We start from the raw sequence: 25,033 nt of genomic DNA on the forward strand, positions 1-25,033 counted from the left end.
CATGTCCCCTGGAATGACAGTCGGGTCAATCTGTCCAATAAGGTCAACTGCTTTGGTGAACGGCTTCTGTGTCTTGTGCTGTTTCGTCATATAAAAAGACTTACTTGTTTCTTACTGTAGCCTGTAGGAAGAGTGCTTGACACATGCTTAACAAGATCTGCAGATAATGGGTTTTCGTGGCTGTTATTAATACCTAAGAGTACAACTTGTGCTGCATATCTGGATCACTTACAGAGTCCCATTGAATACACTGAATTGCAGGGGTATTAAAGCCTGGTCTTCACACGTGAGGTAGTGTAAATAGGGTGTTTTAAATAATACATTTGAAATTCACCCTCAAATGCATTTTAGGCAAATGTCTGAGTTCAGACAACTCAGATCTGACGATGAGAAAAGCTGCAGAAATACAAAAATGGGGCTTTAAAAATCAGTTTGGCTCTTATAGTGGACACACATTCTGTCAAAAACAACTTGTGGAAATTCCTAAAATAGGGCCAAGCACAAGCCCATTTTTCTTGATAACAAATAATAGCCCCAAATTATTTTTCTGAGATCAAGGTTCATGGGAGGACAAAAGCTGCCTAGCTGTTGCTATGAAAAAGGGTACAAGGAGGAGATACTGAATATAAACCACCATAAAGACTTGATCTGAAGTTTATGATGGCAATGGGGTTAATTATCCTTTGACTTAAATTGCAGCTGAAAAAGAAAACACTGGAGGTGACTGTCTGGGATTATGATAGATTTTCCTCGAATGACTTCCTTGGTGAAGTGAGTATCTTATTTCCTCCTTTCTAACCCTGACTAGTTAGAAAGCTGATTAACTGCATGCTGGTGTTTGGAGACTGTTTGCTTCCAAGGTATGGTACATGTTAAGTAAAACCTTTGTTACATCACAGTTTTACTGCTGACTTCATAACAAATGGTCGTGATTTCTTTCATTTATACATGAAAGATGCTTTCCTTTTATCTCGATAAACTGTGGGCAAGTTCATTTAGGACTCAACCCAATGTTACTTAACTGAAAATTAAGATATTTTTGAGCCTGAGATAGTAACAGCCTTCACAGTGACTGAATGGGGAATTCTCGTTATAACTGATAAGCTGTCTGTCTTGATTTTAACATAACATGAGAAGGCTGAGAACTTATCAGTCTTTGTAAATGACTAAAGGATTAAATTCTGCCATAAAGCCATAATTTAGCACGTGCACAAGTATCTGCAAGTGTCAGTAATTTGGTCTGCTGATCAAGGTCTCATTTTTAACGCTGCAAAATAGTAATATCATTACCACAGTATGACTGAAGGCAAAATCTTGTAATTAATAATAAATGAGATGAGTGATCATGGGAAGAAATAGGCTCTCTCTTTTAAAAGCAAATGAACAAACATATGCACATATAATACAAAATTACCAGCAATAACTATGGTGTCAAAAAAGTAATTAAAAACGTTATTACAAAAGAGGATTATAATTAGAAACAGAAGCCCAGGAAAATCGATCGCTCATATACACAGTAACTCAGAGTATCTCTGCTCATTTTGCATTTGAATTTCACAAAAAAGGCACTCAGTTTGGCTCCAGTTCCCCTTTGTGTAACTACAAAACTGAGCAATCAGTGTCACTATTTGAACAATTACTAAAATAAATGTATAGGAAGCAGCTACATGATTACTTATTTCCTGCATACTGCATCAGTATTCTTGTTGAGTTCAGCATGTTTGTCCAAATGCAGGGCTTTACTGAATATTTACATCATTGTTTATGACATTTAGAAAATGGATGCTCCAGCAGCTGCTTCTACAGGAAGATTTAAACTTTTGCCTTCAAATATTTTCAAGCTCTAGAACTATTTTATTTATTAAATTATTCAAACATAAATATGAAAACAGTTCTTCATGGAAAAAAGGAATGGAAAAGACTATCCAGTGTATTTCAGGACCAGGATGTCCGGAGGAATCCTGCACCATAAGATCAGATATGGGATATCCAAATTGTGCCCTAAGGACTTGCTTGAATAGGGCCAGCACCACTTGCGTGCCCCAGATGGCAAGTAGCATATCATGGTTCACATCCATGAAATGTGAGCCCTCCTCCCCTACAGAGCAGAGCCCCTACCTATACCACCTATTGGGAACAATCCTCAGCCATGCTGTTCTCCAGGTCATTCCCAAAGCCATGACAAAAACCACACCAAGGAGCATGCTAAAGAGTTAATCTGTTCAAATTAAGTATAGACCTAACCAGGCAGAATAAGCCAGGTCATATACAACCTATGAAGCTGAAAGAAAAAATGAAAGAAAAAAGGCTTTTAACCTTTTCAAAAAAATCAGTTGTGAAGAGACTTCCTTATCCCTAAACTTGAAGAGGCTTTCTTTTATTCAGGGTCTTGTAATAAACTGACGAAGACATCGTTCCCTGAGGTAATTGCGTACTTTATTTGTCTAGCACTTCCAAAACTTCCCTACCTGACATTAAATTTAACCCTCTCACCTTACAGCCAAATGCAAAGCTATTTTTGTCCTTTTCTTCATTCAAGACTCTGTGATGATTCTCTAGAAATTTACATCTCTTGGCCCTCTCAGCTGCAGGACCATTAAGGGAGGAAGGGTCCTTATTGGTCCCATTCCTCATTTTTTTTACTTTGTTTTTTTAAAGAAATTTCACAGAACTCCTGCTAGCAATGCAGGTGGCCCAGAGCAGATTTTAGCTACAGTGGGTGGATTTTTTTAGCCAAGTTACTTGTTTCATTTCCACATTGCCATTGCATCTCCCTTTTTTTTTCCAGTGAAGTTTTGAGGCCTAAATGGCCTATTAAATTATATTATTTTAGTGAAGTGCGAAGATATCCCTATTCTTTTCTTTTTGTTACAAATTCTGTATATGTGGATTTTTTAAAAGGATCAACAAGCACCAGTCGCATATTATTGAAGATCTTATGAAAAACAAATATAAAATTATTTGCCCCTTTACTAGCACTGACAAAAAGGAGAAAATAACACTGCCCAATACTTCTCTTAAGATATGTCTATACAGAGGCAGGGTGACTAGATGTCTTTTTAGTCTAGCTTTCAAGCTAGTGCTCACAAGCTACTATTTAAACTGTCTAGCCATCTTGGTATGGAGCTATGTCTAAGTTCATAGTCCTTACTGAGGTCATGTTGAGAAGACATGTTAGTTCAGACACATCAGTATGCTAACAAATGTGGGTTTGGGATCACAGCTGGCTTATATCAGGCAAAGTCAGAGCATGGGCAAGGAGTCCTGAATCTCTCAGCGCACAGCCTTATACACTTAACTTCTTACATTTGTTTGCAACTTCCAGTAACACAACTGTAGACTCTTCTGCTATAGACAATCATTAATAGACCAGATTATTATTATTGTACTTTGATTTATTTGTAGGTATTGATCGAGTTATCCAGTGTTTCTCAGCTTGACAACACTCCTCGGTGGTACCCTCTGAAAGAACAGAGTGAAAACATTGATCATGGGAAATCTCACTCTGGACAGAGTAGCCAGCAATCTCCAAAACCATCTGTCATCAAGAGCAGAAGTCATGGAATTTTCCCGGACCCCTCCAAGGGTAGGAATCACTTGGTGCACCTGATATGAAATGTTTTCCCAGATGATGGAAAAACCTTTGATCTATGGAAGTTCTAATTGAAAAATAAAGTTAATGCTATCAAGTTTGTATGCACTTTTATTAAAAATGTATTTATCTCTGTGATTAATTCATTGGAGCCAAGGCTTAATTTGGCTCAATCAGTGCCAGCCAACTTACTAAGTAGTTGTGTCCTTAAAACAGCAGCTTACAAGCTCTATGTGCTTTGCACATCTACTATAGATTCTGTGCCCTTTTAATTTTTCTGGTAGCCTTGGCCAAATTCAATACATATTTAGCTTTCTGTTTTTCATGTTCCTTAAATATTCTATGGCATTTTATCTTCTGGAAATGTCACATTAATATTTTATAGAATAACAATTATGCCATGATAATGCATATGCATTTCCAGTCAATGATAATGTGCTGTAGCATATCTCAATTGCATTGGAAATCAGTGGAGATGATGTAGTAGAATTATACTAGTGTTTACAAGAGGAGAATTGATCTCAGTGTCTCCTGCTCCCAGAAATTTGCCTCTTTTTTTTTTTTTTTATACTAAATAGTCAGTGGCCAGTTGCTCACTTAAAACACAGTGTATGTCATATCAAAGTAAAAGCCATCCCAAATAGCATCTGGATGAGAGCCTCAGAGTGTTAAGACTCTGCTCTATCTCCTCTCTGTTCCTCTGTGCAGTGTTTTGCCAGTAATTGGTGTCTATATAAGATCTATACATAAATTAGAGGTTAGTATAGAAGCTATTATAAGTTAGGGTATGGTTTTGACCGGGGCATTCATCAGAATAAAACTGCTGGCATTAGCTAAATATTTGGTACTGGTGTAAGTGATGATAGTTAGACTCTACATACTAGAGAAGTAGAAAGTGGAAAACAAATCAGTCTTTACACTACGCTGTCATTCCACCAGTGTGAACCATCACAGGGGGCATAATTCACACATGATAGAAACCCAATAGTCAATTAATTATTCCCTGGGCCAAGGAACAGTGGGGAAGTAGAAAATGGTGCTTCATAAGAGTTTCCTAATAGCGATATATCCTGAGACTTTGAATGACATTGCACGTCTTAATCTTTATTCCTTGTTCTGGAATGAAGCTTAAAAGGCCAGTCAAGAGAACGAAATGAAATTGTTTGTGTGTTTTTAATAAATGCAACAATTGTGCTTCTTCATTTTCTTGGTAGACATGCAGGTGCCCACCATTGAGAAATCCCACAGCAGTCCAGGGAGCTCCAAATCTTCCTCTGAAGGACATCTACGCTCTCACGGTCCATCTCGCAGCCAAAGCAAAACCAGCGTCACTCAAACTCACCTTGAAGACGCTGGGGCAGCCATCGCCGCTGCTGAAGCAGCTGTCCAACAGCTTCGCCTTCAACCAAGTAAAAGACGCAAATAAATTCCTCAGCATGGCAGCTTAATGTTCATCTGTTGCCTTTTTCCCTGCTGTCCTTCCCTTTTCGGCTGTTTTTTTTCTGTTCTTGGCACACTATGCTCACTCTGTTCAATGTCTTTCTTTGTGTGCCTGTGTGTGAATACATATAATTACAATATACTTTTGTATTTAGAAGTCTTTTATTTATTTATTTATTTATTTTAATTTATATAGACTGCAGTGAAACTGGCTGTTTCTCCATCAGTCCCTTCACTCATGCTCCATGATGTTCCATGGTTGTGCATGACTCACAGAGAATTCCATTGTGTGGTGGTGTTTTGATGTCACTAAATAACTACCAATGAAATAATCAAAACCTGCAGAGATGCGGCTGCCAGCTCTTTAAGTTCCGCACAACAAGTACTGAGAGCGGATTAACAAGATACATATTTAAGTAGTAATCAGGAAGGACAGTACTGTAGACACAAAAGAAGATTTAAAGTTAAAGAAAAAAGTTTTTTAACTACATGGCTAAGATTTCTATTTTTGAAACATGACTGTAAATATCTAGGGGGTTTTTTTTAAAGAAATATAAGGCAACCTTCTTAATATCTCAGATAAAATTATGTTAGTTATGAGCAGAACAGCAATAGACAAAAACATTAAACACGTTAAATGCTATATCATTAAATCCACAAAGCCATTAACAACATCAGATTTCAACAGTGTTATCAGGTTAGCAAAGTCAAAGGGACTTGAGAACTAAGTCAGGTGTCATAGTTCAATTTTTCTAGTAATTTTTGTGCCATGGATTGATTAAGGGTCAAGATAGATTTCATCTGACAACTTTAAATAGATTAATAAATTAAAACTTTTCCATTCAAAAGAATTTTTCCCCAGAGTATATTTCAGACCAGTATCTGATTGCTAGTTGAGGGTTTAGTTGATGGGAAATTAAAACTCTCTGACTGTGGAATCATTGTGTTTGTCTTCAGGACTCGTTGATATGCCATAAACTTACCGTGGTATAATGGAAAAACTGGGGGAAAATTATTTCCCTTGTCTTCACCATCATTAATAAAGAAACAGCCAGTTTTAATACCCTTTAATGCTGTGCATGTGGTGTCTCTTTGGTGTTTGAAAACACTACTTATTTAAATACAGAAAAAACCACTTCTGTTTGCATGAATAACATTTAAGCTGGTTCCATCTGAGGATACATACTCTGGGTTTCCATTTCACCCACACTGCCACAGCAGCACATAAAAGCGGTCAGTCTAATCATGCCAGGAAGCAGCACAGACACAGCATAGCAGGAGTCCTCCCTATTCAAAGAACTCAGTCTGACAATCTGCCTCCACCAGCCAATGACAACAAAGACCAAAGCCAACTAGCCCTCAGGAAAGTGATGTCTGATGGACCAGTCAAGCCTGAAGGAGGTGAGCAGAAAGACATGGTTAAGAAACCAACCACATCCCAAATCCTTCTTGCCATGTCTGCTAATTCATTGCGATATTTAATTATTTATTTTACCCCTCCGTTAAGTGCTGTAAATGTTAACATGAATCAAGAAATCTGCTTGATTTTTCCACATCAGCGCATAAATCCATAATGAAAAACTGTGCTAAAAAACATTACAAAACAACAAACATGTGCACTTCCATTCCACTGGAGGACTTAGACTTCTGTTGAAAAATGGTATAGCTTTGCTCATGTTGTTGCCTAATAAAAAGCATGCATCCAAGTTGGTCTGCTTAAGCATGATTGAACATTTCTTGTGCTGTGACAAAAATCTAATTGCACATTTTTGTTTCTGGAATTCTAATTGGGACATTAACAATTTCTTTTTCCTTTACAAACATAGTTGTTATGTCAAAAGTCATTAGCATAGATAATTTTTCAAACCACCAGTGGAAAGGAAAGTAGTTTTGATCAATGTATAGCTCAATCTCTTGACAACTTTCCTATCAGCCTCTTAAAAGGTTATTTTCTACCCTTAGGCACCTGTACATCAAACTTAAATACCATGTATCATCAGTTTATCCCCTCATCACAAATAAAGAGCCAGAATCTCAGTTGGTTCAAATTGGCACTGTTCTTTTGACTTCTGGAGCATTTTGCTTATTTCCATGGAATCTGAGGGGTTATCCCAATAAACTTACAGACTGGACTCCCAGATCTTCTCTTGTGCTGTAATCCCTTCCCAAGTTCTCATGATTCATTGAAGGTTTTTCTGTCAACACCATTGCACACCATGGACAATACAGTCTGGCTGAGAAGGTTGTAGGAGAGAAAGAGGGAAAGATACTTCAAACAATATACCCTAAAGGCAACAAGTCATTAAGAGTACTAGTGTGATGTTAAAACAGCTAATCAACAGGGGCAAATTTAACAAATAATTTTAAACATTGTATTCAGAAATAACAAGTTGTTCCTTCTGGGAACCTTAGGAACTCTTCCATAAACATATCTTTCTACACATATGTGTGCATCCACCCACACACGTATTGTCTTACTCCACAGCTCAACTCCACACACTCAGTTCAGGCAGAAGCCAGAGGATATCATGGTACTAGTTCAGGCGTCATGACTGAAAGGCCCATCCTATTCCTGTGATGTATACCACAGAAATCTAATTCTGTAAGGCATGTCCTATGAGGAGTGGCCAAGGAGTTTGGGTTTGCCCAGTTTGGAGAAAAGGAGGCTGCGGAGCGACCTCATTGCTCTCTGCAGCTTCCTGAGGAGGGGAAGTGGAGAGGGAGGTGCTGAGCTCTGCTCCCTGGTATCCAGTGATAGGACATGTGGGAATGTTTCAAAGCTGTGCCAGGTGAGGTTTAGACTGGACGTTAGGAAGCATTTCTTTACTGAGAGGGTGGTCAAACACTGGAACAGACTTCCTAAAGATGTTGTTGATGCCCCAAGCCTGTCAGTGTTTAAGAGGCATTTGGACAATACCCTTAATAACATGTTTTAACTTTTGGTCAGCCCCGAATTGGTCAGGCAGTTGGACTACATGATCACTGTAGGTCCCTTCCAAGTGAAATATTCTATTCTATTCTATTCTATTCTATTCTATTCTATTCTATTCTATTCTATTCTATTCTATATAAAACTCTTATGATCTCTTGAGGTGTAATGTCTGTAGAGATTTACTTGTAGTCCTGTGATGCCTTTTGGCATAGACAAGAAATACTAAAACCTTTTGCTTGTGATATGAGGTTGAATAAGGGTTCACATACATACCCTTTTATGCTAAGGAAATAGCTAGGCTGTTGGCTTCAAGTGTGCTTGCCACTGAACTGTTATGCTAGCTTCTTTACTTTTAAAATTGCAAAAAGGCTATGCATCGGTATGCATTTGCCTCAGCAATATTAGAAGCATCATAGAGAGTTACGGGAATAAGAGCCCACATTAATATCATTAATATATAAGTGAGGTTAGAGCTACAATGAAGAGACATGGTACTTTTGTCTTTTTACTTCTGACAAATATACACAATGCATGGTCAGCTACATGAAGTTTACAAGTCTGGTTGCAGAAGTTTTGGCTTCTTGTTGTTGTACCAAAACTAGTTTGTCCTAATTTATTCATATGAGCTGGGCCAATAATTACCATTTTGAGGTTAATGGATCTCATACACTTCAGCAGGAACAAAGAGCAAGATTAGTTAATTGCAGTTTTGTGGAGTATGTAAGTAAAAATGAGAAGAGACTATGACCTTGAATAGAAAAAGCACCAAAGATACTCCAAACAGCTTTCGATTTACGGAGTTCTTTGCAGGAGGAAGAGGAGATGAAGAAAGGAGAGGTTTCCCTTGTAGTTTAAAAATTCTAAAAGTTAAGACTATTGTGAACAATCAATATTAGGGCATCATCAGTTTGCAAGTCCATTCCTACAGGGGTGCTGCATGGTTGTGGTACCCACCCTACTTCATTGGCACCTGGAGAAGAACCCCTTATGAACTGGTTTTATGGACTGGAACAGTCATCTTGGCAAGTTAGTAATTTTTTGGTACTAAATCTCAAAGCCCTTTATTAAAGAAGCCATTACAGGTAGTCTACAACATTATTATTATTTTTCATCACAGTTATTTCTCTGTGAATTTATCAGAGAACAACACCTTTCTAGAATAACTGTTTGGTTTTTTTCAGCCCAAGCACACAAGGTGGTAATAATCTAGCAAGATTTCCACAAGAGTGATGGGAAAAATTCTGTTCTGTGAGTGATCATCCGTCCTTCTCTACCTAAGAGAACCCTAAGAAAGAGTTCCCTCCTTTAACCTAGTCTCTCAATAGCTTTTCTTTTTTTCTTGAATTGAAATGGCACTTCAAAAAAACAGAACAAAACAAGAACCCTCAGACATTCTTATAATGCCCCAGAGAAATTTTTCTCTACTTCTGACTCCTAGGATGTTTTCTGTTGGATGTATTTTGTCAGTTATTAATTGTATGTCTGATGAGAAGTAAAAAGGAAATCATAAACAAAACCAGCACCTGTGGTATACTTATTACATTTTGTGAAGGCAAAGAACTTGCATCAGTTTAAGTTTATTGGACTAAACTAATTCTGTATTCATTTTAAACAATAAGAAATGTATTTTAATCAATCAGTTTTAAAATTAAGGTGAAGCTACAACAGAAAACATTGGTCTTTATTCAGCACCTTTGTAAAATCCAATATTCAACTACAGCATTTAATTAAAAATAAACCCTGAAGTATAATTTCCTTGTTGCCTGTGAGAGATAAGAGTGTGATCTGCAAAGACACCAATTGCATAATACACATTCCCATCACACCCTCAGAGAGGAAAAAAAAAATTTCAGAGCCAACCCTTTGAAGGCAGAAGTTGCAAGGAATCCAAGTGAGAGGGAGAGAACAGTGCCTAGGTTTCAGTTAATTTGATTTCGCTTTTGTGAAAAATCTGAATCATTGCCAATTACACATTCACATAAAATTAAGTACATTCCTTTCAACATAAATCTGTGTATTAGGGTTTATCCACCAGATGACTCAGTTTTAGAGATAACATAAATCAGTCCACCTCCTTTTAAGTCAGTAATTTATCCCACAGAAGGATCTTTCCATTGTATGGAATTTATTTGGTGTAGGTCACATATGTTTTAAATATAATAAATTATTTTTAGCGTTCTTCAGAAATTTGAACACTTAGAGATACTCTGATGATAATTACCAGTTCCCTGGATATATGCATATAAAACAGTAGCTGCATCTGTAATATAGTTATTTACTGATTTTATATAAAGGGCCTTTTCAAAGCCAGTCTACAGTTTTAAAAGAATGAACTAAGTCCTTTAGTTGTAATAACTTCCAAAAAAGTGAATAAGAAAGACAAGGAACAGCAAAATTTCACTTCAGCGTCCATGCGAAGTAGAAAGGTGCACCAGCTCTGCCTCACTAGAATAGAAAGTGTAGTTTCCAGTGAAATAAGAAGTTCAGAGCACAAAAAAAAAGATACTGTTCACCATATAGTCAGCATTTATCTACGTAACTGGTCATTTTTTAAAGTACACGATTTTATAGGGAGCTACATGGTGGTGTCTACATGGGTGTTTAACATACCAGCTTAATGGGTAAAATTCAATGGGCTTGTCCTTATTTGCAGAGGAAGAGGTGACAGTTTTGCCCCAAAAGGTACAATGATTGTACAATGAAAAAACAATTCTTCTATTACATCAGAATACCATATGGTCAACAAAACAAAAAATTATTTTATGACCAAAGAAGAAAACTTCTATAAAATTATTTTGATTCTTCCTAGGATCTTTGGAGAACAGTATATTAACATTTAAATAGCTAAGTAGGTGATTGTAAGCCGAACATCATTATAGTTCTATGCATTTTTCTATACTTTCAGACATACACTCATGAGAGAGGAGCTACAAGTCAATACGCTGTTGCTTGAACATCATATGATGATGGATGCCATATGCACCTCCTCTTTTATTTGGCACACTTCAAAAAAACCAACCAAACAAGCAAACAACCTGCCAGGAGAAAAGCACCGCTATAGTCTTGACCTGAACTAGTTAGCAAATGTTAAAGCTCTAGAGAAAATACCATGTGTTTCAGTTAAAGGTCCAAACATACCTGTTAACTTACCATTGAAGGTAATACAAGCAATATATTTCTACAGCAATTTCTGTCTATTTTTCCTTTATATGTTACTCAGTAATAGAAAGGGTTTTTTTCAACCCTAAATCTCTGGGAATTTAAAATCACATTTTCTGAAAACCTCCAAATCTAACGTATGTACCCAGAACCTATTTATTTCTCCCATCTCATAGGGAACATTTCATCTTTTACATTATATTTTTTCCACTGTGAAACAAACACTTTTCTGTGATATCCTAAGAGGAAACTACTTTCCAAATAGCTGTGTGTCAAGTAATTTTACTTTGTCAGAGGGATGTCTACTATCAGAGCTAATAGTGTTATCTAGAATATCTAGAGTAGACAGACTGTGCATCAGCATTTTCACAATTGTACCCAAATGAGCCTGTCAATGTACACCTTTCAAAGACCTCCAATTTAAAACACTTTAGTTCAAAAGGCAGCATACCTGCTTTTAAGTCCTTTGGTCCAACAACTTCTTTGACTAAAGTTCACATAAGTGTCAGCATAACACGTTAAAGCTATACAGAAATGTGATGTGATGTATGCACCAAGATATTGCTAGCACTGTAAAATCCGTGATACAGGTCTGAGCCAGCACTCTGTAATTTCTAGCCACTTAGCTGTAAGAAATTAAAATCAACAGGAATTCCTTATCACTAAGTTCTATTTACTGGTGTTAGCAACAGTGTGGAGTGAAAGGAAATTGATTCCCAGGTTCTAGAAATCTTTCTAATTGGATATGATTGTGGATTTAAATACCTGCTTATTTGGGGTCCCTTTAGGTCTATACCCTTTTTCACACTTCTAATAGGCAATGCCATGTTTTAATTTCCTACAATAATTTAGGATGTTTCCTTCACACTTTAAATAATTTACTGCCTAAAGCTGTTTTATGCCTAGCTTCACTAGTCTCTTAATTTCCAAGTTAAATGGGCCTTCATATTGCTACAAATAACCCATTTCTAAGAAGCATTATCAAAACAAGAACAGTTTGTCCCCACTCTGCAGACAGCAATAATCTGAGGCTGTCTTTTGAGTCTTGTTTCAGTCTAATAGCTGGCACATTTTGCTTTGGCTATTCCAGCTATTTACTCTTCCACTATTTTAAGCTGACATGTAATTTCAGGAAATGGCTCAGATTCTTCATTTGATAACTCTTATTTCAAAAGTCTATTAGATGGTAGCCTAACCCTATGGAGCACATGGAAGAAAATTATTTCATCAGAATTGCTTTGTTGGGCAAAGAAATGCCATCACCACAGTTTAAGATGAGCGCTGTTCTGCCATTACTCACTTCAAATGGTAAATTGCTCTTTAAAGAGTTGTGTTGAAATTTCACAAAATATCACTGCTCAGTGTGCGATCAAAGCTGTGTCTAATATACAAATGTGGCTGAAATGGTGAGATCATGGTCTAAAGCACTGTTCAGTATGAGGAAGAGTGAGGGAAAGAAACTATCAGAACTGACCTGAGGTATATGCCTTTGATCACTAGTTATTTATGTATCATCTCCATTCTGCTGCCAGTTCACAAAAGATGCAACTAGCAGTCCCAACGGCGTTTTACACTGCAGAACCTTATGGAGCAAGCCTGAGCAGTGCTTGCTTTTAGTGGTAGCAAACCCTTTATAAAAACAGGTAAACAGGCTCTTCAGGGGCAGTTGGAGGTTGGACCCCTTGAAACACAAGGCAACTGAGAGTGAAGAGTAGACAAGCTTCTGCCAGAAGACGCTGTGTGACATGCCCAGTCCATTGGTCAACAGATAAGTATCCAAAGCAGATCAGTGATTTCATCTGCTCCCATGGGCTTGCCTCTCTTTGAAAAGACTCAGCATGATGCTATCAGCCCTTTTGTTACCTAAGGTTTCTCACAAGACTGACAGTTTTAAAGAACAATTTTTTTCAACCAATTAGAGGCAAAGTCTCAAAATTTAATCCTGAATGCATACTCAAAAGCATTTTTCCCTCCTCCTGTTTGCTTTACAAATAAAACTGTCTTTCCCAATGTGTTTTGACAGTTGTATTTCTGCTTCTAGACAGATACCTGCAAAGGGGAACATCCACAATTTAATCCCAAGGAGAAAGTTTTGTTTGAGTCTGTTCTTCCTTTATCCATAGGAACCACAGAACAGCATAGTCCCATTTTTCAAATTTAAGTCTTCTTTTTTTTTTAAAAAAAAAAGTTCATTCACTGTAGAAGAATGGCTGGAGTGGCTGACAGTGCTGGATTGTTTCCATTTTGCTGCTGACTGATTTGACAGTTCATGGCTATAGGTCTTGTGTGAATTATCTATCTCTCCCTTATGTTAGGTTTTTAAAAAGCATCTTCTCTGTTGTAAAAACAGACTTTTCTGAAAGATCAAGTGAAATCATATGGCTTCCATTCTTTCCTTTGTTGTCGCTTTTAATACGATATCTTCTTTATAATAAGGCATGACTTTATATGTTTTCCTTGGTTATAAAGCTGATTTTTAAACTAGATCCATAAGACAAAGCATAAGCAAAGCCACGTTTTTACTGCAGATGCCTTCAACTAATGTAATGCTAAAATTAATTATTAAAAGAATTAAAAAGATATATTTAAAAAAATGGAGCTAAAAGGTTAAGTCAGTGCTACCCTCAATTGTCTTGAATCAGCAATTTTTTTCCAAGAAGGCATAAGGGAATATGTGGACAAATATCATTCTGTCGAAGGAAAATTCTTTTTTTTTTTTTTTTTTTTCCTGTAAACAATACAGAATACAAAAGGTATCTGGCTAACCATTATAATTTTTTTTTCCCTTGGAAAGCCCTGATCCTACACTAGAGATAACATTATGATCCACTTTCTTAGGATCTGAAAGAATTCCTGTAAGGAATCGAGAATTCTTCCAACTCATTTATGTTATTATTCACTAGAATGATTGAACTGAAACTTTTGCCAGCCTGAACAACAGACAGTAAAACAGTGTCACTCAGAGGCAGCATTAACACCACATTGCTAGCTACTAAATATGACATGTCTACCCACCAACACACCTTCAATGTAGAGAACATTTCATCTCATTGGGGAAGTACCAGCTACAATAGGATCGGCAGATGAAAATGAAATCAAAGCTACAACAATAGCTTTGTATAATAGGAAATTCTGTGTACTATTTCAGAGGAAGCAGCTCATATTAGAGTTTTAAACTTTCATTTCCTATTTCTGTTCTTCATAGTCCAAGGGCTGGACAGCCCAGACATTATTGAAGTTACAATCCTTAAAAAGTACCAACTGCATAAACAGTTCATGGAGAAGGGACTACAGAGGGGAAAGGTTATCTCCTCTCTTCCAGTAAAAGGCCAAAAGATGATGCTGGGTGATGATCTTCAGTTAAACTTAGTCTCTTCCATCTGCTGAGGCCTGAAGAGTCTTTTCTTTCTTCCAAAAATGAAATTATTTCAGCATCATATGTGGCAGCAAAACCTTGCATATGAGAAGATTTTTCCTAAGAGTTTCTAAAAGTTTTCTAAGCTTTCTAAGAGTTTTTAAAAGTTGGGGGTTTTTCCTAAGAATCAGGAAATAATTTGAAAAAAACAATGAGAAAGGAAGCAATGAAACATAGCTGTTCCATACTCTGGTTACTTAACATTTAAATGATATCATTTGCCTTTGCCCAAGCTCCTGTTCAAATACTTATTGTACATTTAGGCAAAGCAAGACTACATCTTGTAGTATCAGGCACCTCTGTGGTACCAAAAGAGAATATCAGATCTCTGGACCTCAAAAAAATGAGTGAATCCATACAAAACTATCCAACCCCCTACAGACCAAGGCACCTGCCACCAGAACTTTGATGTCAAAACTTGAGAACTTAGGCATTTTCTAGCATAGGCAGCTGTAAGCAGAAGCTATGTAACTTACAAGTGCACTTGCCCTAATCTCACTTGAGTTACTTCTCCTTTATATGGGTAGGAACTCAATTGGCCAACAAAGGTAGCAATTGCTCTGACACCTATAGGGCTTCACAGACCTTATATAGACTAGTAAGACTAGAGGAGTACCACAGTGAACTCAGCCTTTCTTGTTAAAGTTCCTAAGACAATGTTTGCATTTGTTCAAAGAGAAAGGGCAAGAGTGCAAATGAATGTACAAACTAGGCCCATGCACATGAAAGAAGGGGACAAGTTCTAACTTTCAACTTAGAGTACAAATCTAACCTATTGTAACTCTCAGACAAAATATTGCCTCACAGCAGGTATCACCACATCTTCAGAACTTGGAAGTTTCCTATATAACCAGCAGGAGAAGCTTAGAGATCTAGATTTATCTGTAAAAATATAGATATATAGAAAATGTGGGTCTCTCAAGAGTTATGGAGGAGTTCTCTGTATCCAGATTTGTCACAAAACCAGCTGTAAATCGATTTGTGGATTTCATCTCTTGTCGCAAACTGATGCTGTAGTTCATTACCTTCATAGAGCAGACAGAAAAAAAAAAGTAACATTGAACTTCAGAATTTTCAAAATCCAGTCATGAATCTAAACTTGAATCCTTTATAACCATTCACCAAGAGATCTTATGGGAAAAAAACATCAATATAGAAAAAGATGTAAATTAGTGAAAACAGCAGAGAAACTAAAAATACAGCATACTGAATGGCTCATCAGGATACAGCTGTTGCAAAAGAAACAACTATGTTTTGATTATAAATAGATGTAGCAAAACTTCTAAACCATTTATAAAGGCTTAATTCAAGCTTTTCTGGCTAAATTCTAGGTTCTTACTGGTTTTAGAAATCCACCAGAAATTACTTCAGGCACTAGCTTTTACAGCAATGTCAATAAAAATAAGAGCCCAGATATGAACCAGCCTTTCAGCTACATATGTTATGGTGGAGATGTATGCTACACTAAGCAAATTCATGCCTGAGGGAAGGACTAAAGACACTTTTTTGTGCTGGCACAATACTGTCTTGGCTTCCATGGGTTTTGCAGATATGTGGCTTTCCTGATTATCCTCACCTATGAGGCATTTGTCATGCCATGGCAAAAAAAAAAGCCCAACCCAACTTAAAGAAACCCTCAGAATCCCAAACTACAAACATCAGAAGTCATACAGGTCACACAAACAGTATGAGAACTGAGGTTACGGATTAGTTTGGGACAGGCATGAGATAGCCTCAATTCAGGCTGTTGAATACAGGGCAGCTGGCGATAATGCACTAGAAAGGAGAGCTTGACCTTTCTTTGAAATCTTGCTCTTGCCCAACATTTCCCAACAGCAGTCTCCTGACGTCACCAGGGTCATAGGAATTCACTCACAGCACCACAAACCGAAACTGAGAGAGCAAGAAAGTGATAGAGTGCTCACAGGTGCCTGAGCAGGGCACACTGCTGTGCTCTGGCTGTCTCTGCTGGAAAAAACATGGGTGGCTTTCTCTCCAGATGAGATACTGAGAGTATCTGTTAATAACATTATGATTTTACAGTTTATTAATTTGTATTAATATCCAAGAAGATAGCCTATGATCGATGTATAAAATCATAAAATAGAGATAAAGAATATTTTTGTCTGAAAATAATTTAGACTGACAGATTCCTTCTATGGCTGTAGGCAACAGTGAAACAGAGGAGGCTAACAGAGTTTAAAAAAAAAGAGAATTATGTGACAGCTCAGTTTAGCAGTGAAGAATCACTTTGCAGAGTAAAAGTTATGTTGTCTTAACTCCCAGTTTGGCCCAAGGATTGATGATATGTGAATTGCTTCATTCCTTTCTTCTAGTTTCAATTATTAATCTGTTTTTGCATTATGTTTGAGGAGTCACACTCAGCTTCCTGATCCCATATCAGGCAGCATGCAGCAGTCTTCACCAAAAATGCTATTCATTCAGTCAAACATAAATAATATTGGTTGCCAGTTTAAGGCAAGACACCACTGGGGCTCTGGCTCTTATTTGAAGTAATCTCCATTTAGATATTTGACTAATTTCATGTTTAAAGAAGAATCTCTTTTAACTGCTTGCATTAAAGTTTCACAGGTCCCTAAAATAACATAAAACTTCATTAAGTTTTCACAGAAAAGTAACTTTACAGAAAAGTATTTTTTATCTTCAGTATATATGCTCAGTCAGTTAGAATAGATGAAACATGACAATAGTAGATGTCGTAGAGGACATTTAACAAAAAAAATCAAAAAATCTGTATTAATATTCCCAGGCAATTGTGTTATTCAATCTGAGAATAGCTACTTTACTGTTCCTGTATTAATTATTATGTGTAATTTCACTGTGTCCTTTTTTGTTTATATTTCTCAACTTGCTAAAGGCTGAATACCGGAAGATTTGTTCATGTAGTACAATAATATCCAAAACAGAAAATAAGGCATCTGAAGCAAAAATAGCACATGCTGGTGTACATTTTCTACACCAAATGGTCTTAAACAAGATTAGGGCATCTCCAATCAAAATATGTGCATTAAAATTCTAGACGTATAGTAAAAGAGATTAAGATGGGTAGAAGCAGTTGAGAAATATAAGGCAGTAGCTGTGTTATGTCTGAAGAGGGATGGAGGTCGTCATACAGTCACTGTGACTATAGATGCTGTACCTGTATTTCCTTTCAGCTTCCTCTCCTTTTCAAAATCACCAAATGCAAAGAATGTTTCATGAGGAATATAAGGAAGGCCCAGTGGGATTTTCATTTTTACAAGATTACCATATGAAATATTTCAGATGAATAACAGGTTTTCTGTAGCTTTAATCAGAAAAGCAGTGTTAATCAATCTAACTCATTCTTTTTTTCCTTCAGGTAGTTGATTTGAACTATTAGCATGACTGGAGAAAAAATATGGTGGTATACTGTTTGGTTTAGAACACTTTATTCTATACGAAAATAAACATCATCTGCAAAAGATGATAATGCAATACTGGAATGTAAAGTAAAAATTGAAAGCATTTGCAGCATGTGATTTTAATAAATTACATTTTTTCTTAACGTGGATGGTACTGATGTCTTACAAGGTTTTTGGTAACCCACTGTTCCTGCCCTATACAGCAAGGTCTACTAATCACCGACCTGCAGAAAGTTCTGTCTCCACTGGCTCATCAGCCAGTAGTTTTGGCAGTGGATACAGCATGGATAGCGAAGGCAGCAGCAGTGCCACAGGAGAGAATAATCTGTTTCCCATCCCAAGAATGTAAGGCTTTTCCTTTAATATATTGTATCCTCCATGCACTGACTATGTATAACCCTTTCACTTGCCAGTCATCTTCTTAAGTAGTTTGCTCTTCAGACTTGAATTACGCGGTAGAATATCAGCTAAAGGAGGAGAATTTTTCAGAGCTTGTATTTTTATTCTGCTTTGTTGAACACTAAATTATTAATAACCAACCAAATCTCTTCCTCAACCTCATGAATTTATTGCTGTCACACAGGAGAGGTGTAAGTCTCAGCCTTTGATGCAAGTGTGGAGATGTGGGCTTGGGTTAGATTTTAAAAATACAACTTTCATAGGCCTGAGAATGCTTAGTTTAAGTTTTCAGATTGACCTCCTCCTAGAAATAGGTGTTACTAGTGCAACTGAAATTCAGATTCTGGATGTAAACCAACTTTCCCCAAGTTTTTAAGAGTTTGAGTAGAATTTATCAGAAATTCTAGGTTGGAAAAAGATTTTTGGGAGGGGGTCCCTGTAGGAATTATCAAGTTACTACCAGTGCAATGATCCTATAAAATGACCTAATTTTCAGCCATTTCACCTGGTTAACTACTTCATAAAGGAAAGTTTTGCCAGGACTTTTTTCCCCTCAACTTCGGCAGCATGCACCTTCATTTAGCAATTTCATTTATATTCCTTTACAGGAAAAAATAATTGCTCCTGATTAACTTAATGTTTCTGACCTGGATTTTTTATAGATTGACTGTTCTCAAAATATTAGTTGGTGGTCATTGCTCATTCAGTGTTTGCAATAGTTGTTCCATGTTTTTCTCTGGGACGCAAGTTTTTGCTTTTCCCCTGCACTCTTGAATTATTAGTCACAAGAGTTTGATATCTTCCCAAAAAAGCTTGAATGAAGAAAAAATTAATTCTCTAGAACTGTGACGTTTCTAAGTATTCATCATTTTCTAAAATAAAGCCCAGTGGTATTTGTCTACAGCTTATTAGTGGCTAGAAGGAAAATAGACACAAACCTAATATTTCAGTCTCATTTTCAGAACCTAGGAGGACAATGTGAGCTCAGGTTGTGGGGTGCCAATCGTTTAATCTTCATTGAACTTTTCACTCATGTTGTTCTAAATGAGTTGTACTTCCCAGTGGCAAAAAGACAATCTTTAATTGGATTTGACTATCTCAAAGGAAAATTATTTTGCTGTCATTCCTAATGAGAAAAGCAAAGATGCATAAAATCTTTGTGCACCAAAACACAAGATGGAGCTCTCAATAGAAGTTTTCAGTTCACATATGCTAAATTTGTGTCCAAATAGTATCACTTACTGTGCATTATCTAGCAATGTGATAGTATCTACAGTTACTCGGTATTTGGCTGACAGATTCACCAGCCTATTAAACCTGAAATTAGCTGGACTTCTGCTGAAAAGCAAGAAGAAGTCCCCATGGCTTCAGCTTTTCTCTTATAGCAATTTGTTCCCATGAATTTTACTTAATTAAATAAAATATATCTGGCCGTCTTATTTTCTGTTAAGGACTAGAGTATCTTTTTTTATTATGGCATTTTTAAAGTAAATCGTTTATATACTGTTATTAGACAGAGGCTTTATTTTTCCTGTTAGTCTCAAGGACTTTACATGGCAGTGTAATGAAAATTAATAACAATATTACTGTTTACCATCAGAAACCTTATCATCCCTAGGGAGAATGTTTTAAAATAGATAACTGTTTCCATTTTGAATTCTGAATAAAAATTCTTATGTATCTGAATATATGTATGATTGAAATTCTAGTCAACATTTGCATTCACACTGGCTTGATAATGACTTCAGGGACTCCGACCTTGCACACTAATTCAGCATATCCATAAGACCACAGCTCACAATTTGCATGTGAAGTGTTAAGTGAGCTAAATAATTTTAAGTGTCTTGGCCTATAAAAACATTTTTGGTTATAAGCTCCCTGTTTAGATTAAGTTTCTGATCTACTAATAGAAAAAGTGTTGGATAGGCCGAATTTTAAACTCTACTCTAGTCCAAATGCTTTTAACTATAGGAACATTTAGTCATGAAGCAAAACAAAAGAATTAAATAGCAACACCATGGGAATTTTTTTATGAGGTAACTAATTAGAATACTTGCCAATATTAAATATTGTTCTAACTATCACGGGAAATTAATCATTATATACAGTTATACACAGCTGAATAAATCTTGTAAAGTCTTTCTATTTGGGAGATTTTTTTTAGAAGACTCTTATTATCCAGTTGTAATACCCCTGAAGGTTACTCATGATATCAGCTATGATAATGACCAGATACTGTATGCCTTTGTGTTGTGTAACCATCCATACCAGTATAATGTCTGTAAATTACATTAATTTTGAATGCAAAAGTGAAAAGCAACTGAACAATGTGTAAGGAATTTAACCCTAGGGACAAATAATTCTTGTATCGTATTTGTAATATGTTTTATAAAGCATTACCTCACAGCAGAAGAAAAGAATAACTTTCAGTTAAAACTGAATTTAAAATCACTTTAAAAACTGACATTTTATACTAATTTTTTTAGTTCATTGTGAACTTGGACAGCTTCTGTTACTTCTGTGAAACATGAAGCTGGCTCATTGGTAGCAAAGACCAGTGCTGACCCTTTAACCCCAGAGGAATCACATGCATCTGAAGATAGTGCCTTATATTCTCTATCACAGCATTTCAGAGTCTTAAGGAAGAAAGACAAACAGAAGCTCAAACATCTCATAGTAGCAGACATGTTCTTGAGAGTGATTGTCATCATGCCTTAGAGCTTGCAACAAGTATGTTTAAAGATAGCTTACATTTTACCTGCCTTTCATTGCCTAAAAATAGACATCTAGATTGTAATCCGTGTTCTTTCTACATCCAGTGGAGAAAGATAGGGACCTCTAGAGCCTGATGTATTCCACTTACCTTACTTTCAGATCCGTGTATGTCTCTTTGTTTCTTATGCTAAACCTAAACTGTAAGGTAAAATCAATCATTAAAAGAAGATAATGATCACAAATATGCCTTACCTTTGAAGTACTGGTATTGTAGACCAAATATCAATTTTGTGATTCCTTATTATATATCTCACTGTTCACCATAGCAGGATAAAGTGAGGAGAGGAGCTATGTAGACTGATTGCAGAACCCCAGGCTGATGTGGGGCAGGTAGCAGATGGTACCTGATGGCCTCATTCTATAAGATTATACAGGCTTGGCAATGTGCGATTGCAGTTGCCTCCAAAAGAGAAAAAAATAATATCCTTACGTGATCTGTCCAAATAGCAATAGAAAAAAACTGTTGTCTACTTTATTTTCCTGAAATTAAGTATATATTTATACACACACACACACACACACAGAGCCCTTTTTGTTTTTTTGAAATACCTTCGATGTTTGTCTTTTTGTACAGAACCAAGCCTCACTGGCTTGGGTGTATAATTTTCTTACATCTCATCTCTTTATGATCTTATTGACAACTACCACCATATCTTCTGACAGAGGGAAGATGAGCCAGAATGGACAAGAACCAGTAAAGCAGTCGGGAGTAGGATTAACCGATGCAGAAGGTAAAAAGAAATACAAACAACACTACAGTGGTATCCCATATTTATAGAACCGATATGTTTATTTCTTTTACTTGTTGTGCTATGAAAGATTAGCCTATGCTCTCTTTGTATTATAGATTAAGATCCTGACTTTCATTTACACTAAGGGCCCTTTACACATAGCATCAATGTAATGAGTCGTTAGTTTAAACAAGAACAGCATCTTACCTCTTTATTTAAAGTAATTAAATAGTTAGATTGCAATGAATAATATCTGTCTTTCAATGTTCATTGCTTTTCATAGTATTGGAATAAAAAATATGAAGTATGGAGCTAACTCAATACCCATTAAATCAGAAGAAAATATCCAATGGCTGTCAGGCTGTATTTTTATAACATTTCAGAATATTTGCTTCATAAAGCAATTATTAATTTTGGTGTCTACATAAAACATTATGTTTAAATAGAAATATTAGCTGAACATCAAGCTTGACTGCTGCACTTAGACTATAGTGAATCTGTTATCTGATTGCAAAATCCTGAGTGCATTTTTTCAGTATGAATGTGGTGCTGCCAAAGAAGGAGACATTGTAATACTGGAGCTGGAAAGAGCCCGACAGAATGGCTTTCAAAGTTTCATGAGCAATGTGATTATCTGTTTCATGTGTAATAATGGACAACTGCATGAAAATTAAGAGAGTGTTTTGTATTGAAGGATATGTTAGGAAAATTCCATTTCCCTTTACATATAAGATATTTTCTTTCAAGTGTATGTTTCTGTTGACCTCAAATATAAAACTTAATTATCATGACCTTCATTTTATTATTAAAATAATACTTTTATTATTTTAATGCATTTCAATGCAGCTTTGGGTTTTAATTAATTAATACATTGAAATTCATATATACAATTGAAGTTAATTTCATGTTAAGTTCAGCCTTAAAAATCAACATTTTTCAGGTTTCTGCAATCTGTATACATGGGGAAATAATTGCTGTTGCTATATTTGAGGTAAAAGCGGTCTAATGTTCCACAGATTTGAAGAAATCAGAATTTGAAGGTAGAACTGTAAAAATGTCTTTTCCAAAGCAAGAATCCTGTATGTGCATTCTAAATCTTTCAGTACGTAGTACTCATCATACAAAAATCCAAATTCAGCTGCTTGTCGATGTTCAATGGTATTTTTAAGAATTTGAAAACCAAACTATTTTTTAAAAGATAACTGGTGGGATGAAAATGGGAAATCAGGAATTTTCCCTTTTTAAATTGTCATGATGTGTTTTATAACAGAATGATAATTGTAAACAAACCCAACCAAAAAAACACCTTTTGAAACATTCTAAAAGATGTGTATATAGCATTGGGTTACTAAAACTACCTTTCCAGACAAAGGCATGTTTCTGCTCGTCTTCAAAATCTGCAAATAACTCAAGAGCTGCAATTCCCTAATTTTCACTTATGATGCAATTCAACTCTCCTAACTTGAGAACTCTAAGATTTACAGCCCCAAGTCTGATAAAATGAGTGATTTTTACCAGGTGTTGTTTTTCCCCATTGAGAGAAGCTGGGGCAGCCAGACTAGTTTTTAGTGTCTGATTTCTAGCTAAGATGGGACAGATCAATCTCAGATGATACATTAAACTAAAAGCTGGAAAACAATTCAAGAGCATTTCAGTTTCAGCATGTAAATATAATTATCTTGTGGGGAAGTAGTTCAGAATTTAGAGGAACTCGAGACTGAGAATTACTTCAGTATTATAGAATTATTGTGGTATTCTTTTCATAGATGAACAAAACTGAATGAAAATCTTAAAGTCTTAAAGATCAAATGACATCTTTTCTGTAATGCACTTATCTGTGTTGTGGACCAGATGAGCTCTGCAATTAACTGGAAGAAAATGTTCATTCCCAGTTTTCATTAATTTGTAGAGAGGTCCCATAGTTGACATTTGTATTCTCATTTGCAAATAAGGATTTGGTGTTATACTTAAAACCTTTTAATACTAGTACTATTTTTACATTTTCAAATATTCTTAATGGATAACTTCTGTGAAAAATAGCCTGTGGATTACTCTCTTTAGAACTGTGCAGAATAAATTCAATTGCTTTAACATGCGGATCTATTGCTACTTGAAATGTTTTAGTTATCCAAGTCGTTCACACAGGCCTGGCAAATATGGCAGGGGACTTACAGGAACAAGATCTTTAAGACCAGTAGCTGGAGGCAAAGCAAGGTAGGACTCTCAAATGGCAATGAAAACTGTTTTTTAGGCAGCTGAATCAAAACTGTAGCAACAGAGTTTGGATTCAGCTCACAGGGTATGACACCAAAATTTAGGCATGTACATAAGTGGAATCACCAGGGAAAAATATGCTCCTTTTGTAATTGTTTACGCACTTGAGAAATGTGCTAATGTTTTGTTGGGAATAGTTTTTATGCTATTAAGATGTATCAGTTAAATTAGAAGTAAATATTGGAAAACAGTACTATTTACTTTGCTGACACAACCAAATGGTCAATATAAATAACTGTGAGTATTGCTATGATAATCTTTGTTTCTCTGAACATATAATCTTGTCATATTCTGTATTTTCATACTACTTAATTATATAAAATAATTCAGAGTTTTGTTCTTGGACACTGTGTTATAGTTATTTTTATGATATGCATTGTTGCATGCTATCTTACACTAGACATTCTGCCCTGAGCAGTTGAAATACTTCATGTTCTTAAACTTCAGTAAATCTTATGATACATATTGTAATCTTCATTGAGTTATGCAAACCAAGTTCTCTATTCGTTTCAGAAAGTGCAATATCTTTTGTTTAAAGACTTCTTATGACATGCTGTGGAATTACAGACATTACAAAGAAAAGAGCAATTGCATTCCATGTAAGGATTGAAACTAACAATTAAAAGCACATGATTAATATCTTGATTCAGTCGTAGGTCATGATTGGTCTATCTGCCCTATGAAACTGCTCAGCCAATAGATCCCAGATGGTATTTTCCACCTACAAACCGTTTATCCAATTAAGAAATACACGGGGAAAATTATTTTCATATATTTCAAAAGTGTGCATTTTCTAGGTAATCCCAAGGTGCCATTATTTCTAGTAGAAGAGAGATATATAGATAAGAATAGCATTTTAATTGAAATGGTTTACTATAAGGAAATTTTGGATCTTCTCATTTTGAAGATGCT

The 25,033-nt window shown here is 36.0% G+C and overlaps 1 protein-coding gene and 1 long non-coding RNA gene across 14 annotated transcripts in view; one reads left to right on the top strand and one right to left on the bottom strand.

The window, feature by feature from the left end:
- Positions 1-25,033, top strand: part of PCLO (piccolo presynaptic cytomatrix protein) — a 386,235-nt gene that overhangs the window by 315,294 nt on the left and 45,908 nt on the right. For 2 of the 5 annotated variants that reach the window (XM_009462919.2, XM_087764265.1), the window contains exons 18-23: positions 700-771; positions 3,406-3,586; positions 4,807-5,001; positions 6,251-6,433; positions 18,146-18,287; positions 21,780-21,847. In XM_009462919.2, coding sequence (XP_009461194.2) covers positions 700-771; positions 3,406-3,586; positions 4,807-5,001; positions 6,251-6,433; positions 18,146-18,287; positions 21,780-21,847 — 841 coding nt within the window. The remainder of the gene's footprint in view (positions 1-699; positions 772-3,405; positions 3,587-4,806; positions 5,002-6,250; positions 6,434-18,145; positions 18,288-21,779; positions 21,848-25,033) is intronic. The other 3 variants (XM_087764264.1, XM_087764266.1, XM_087764267.1) reach the window with 3 other exon arrangements.
- LOC148054500 (uncharacterized) overlaps positions 4,877-25,033 on the bottom strand; it is a 44,275-nt gene continuing 24,118 nt past the window's right edge. For 6 of the 9 annotated variants that reach the window (XR_015706245.1, XR_015706248.1, XR_015706243.1 and 3 more), the window contains 3 exons: positions 21,309-21,516; positions 7,157-7,266; positions 5,010-5,144 (listed from right to left, as the gene is read on the bottom strand). This is a non-coding gene — a long non-coding RNA (uncharacterized LOC148054500). The other 3 variants (XR_015706250.1, XR_015706246.1, XR_015706247.1) reach the window with 3 other exon arrangements.

The sequence above is a fragment of the Nipponia nippon genome, unplaced genomic scaffold (assembly GCF_047370975.1).
Source record: "Nipponia nippon isolate SJK-2023a ecotype South Korea unplaced genomic scaffold, ASM4737097v1 scaffold_3, whole genome shotgun sequence".
Lineage (NCBI taxonomy): Eukaryota > Metazoa > Chordata > Aves > Pelecaniformes > Threskiornithidae > Nipponia > Nipponia nippon.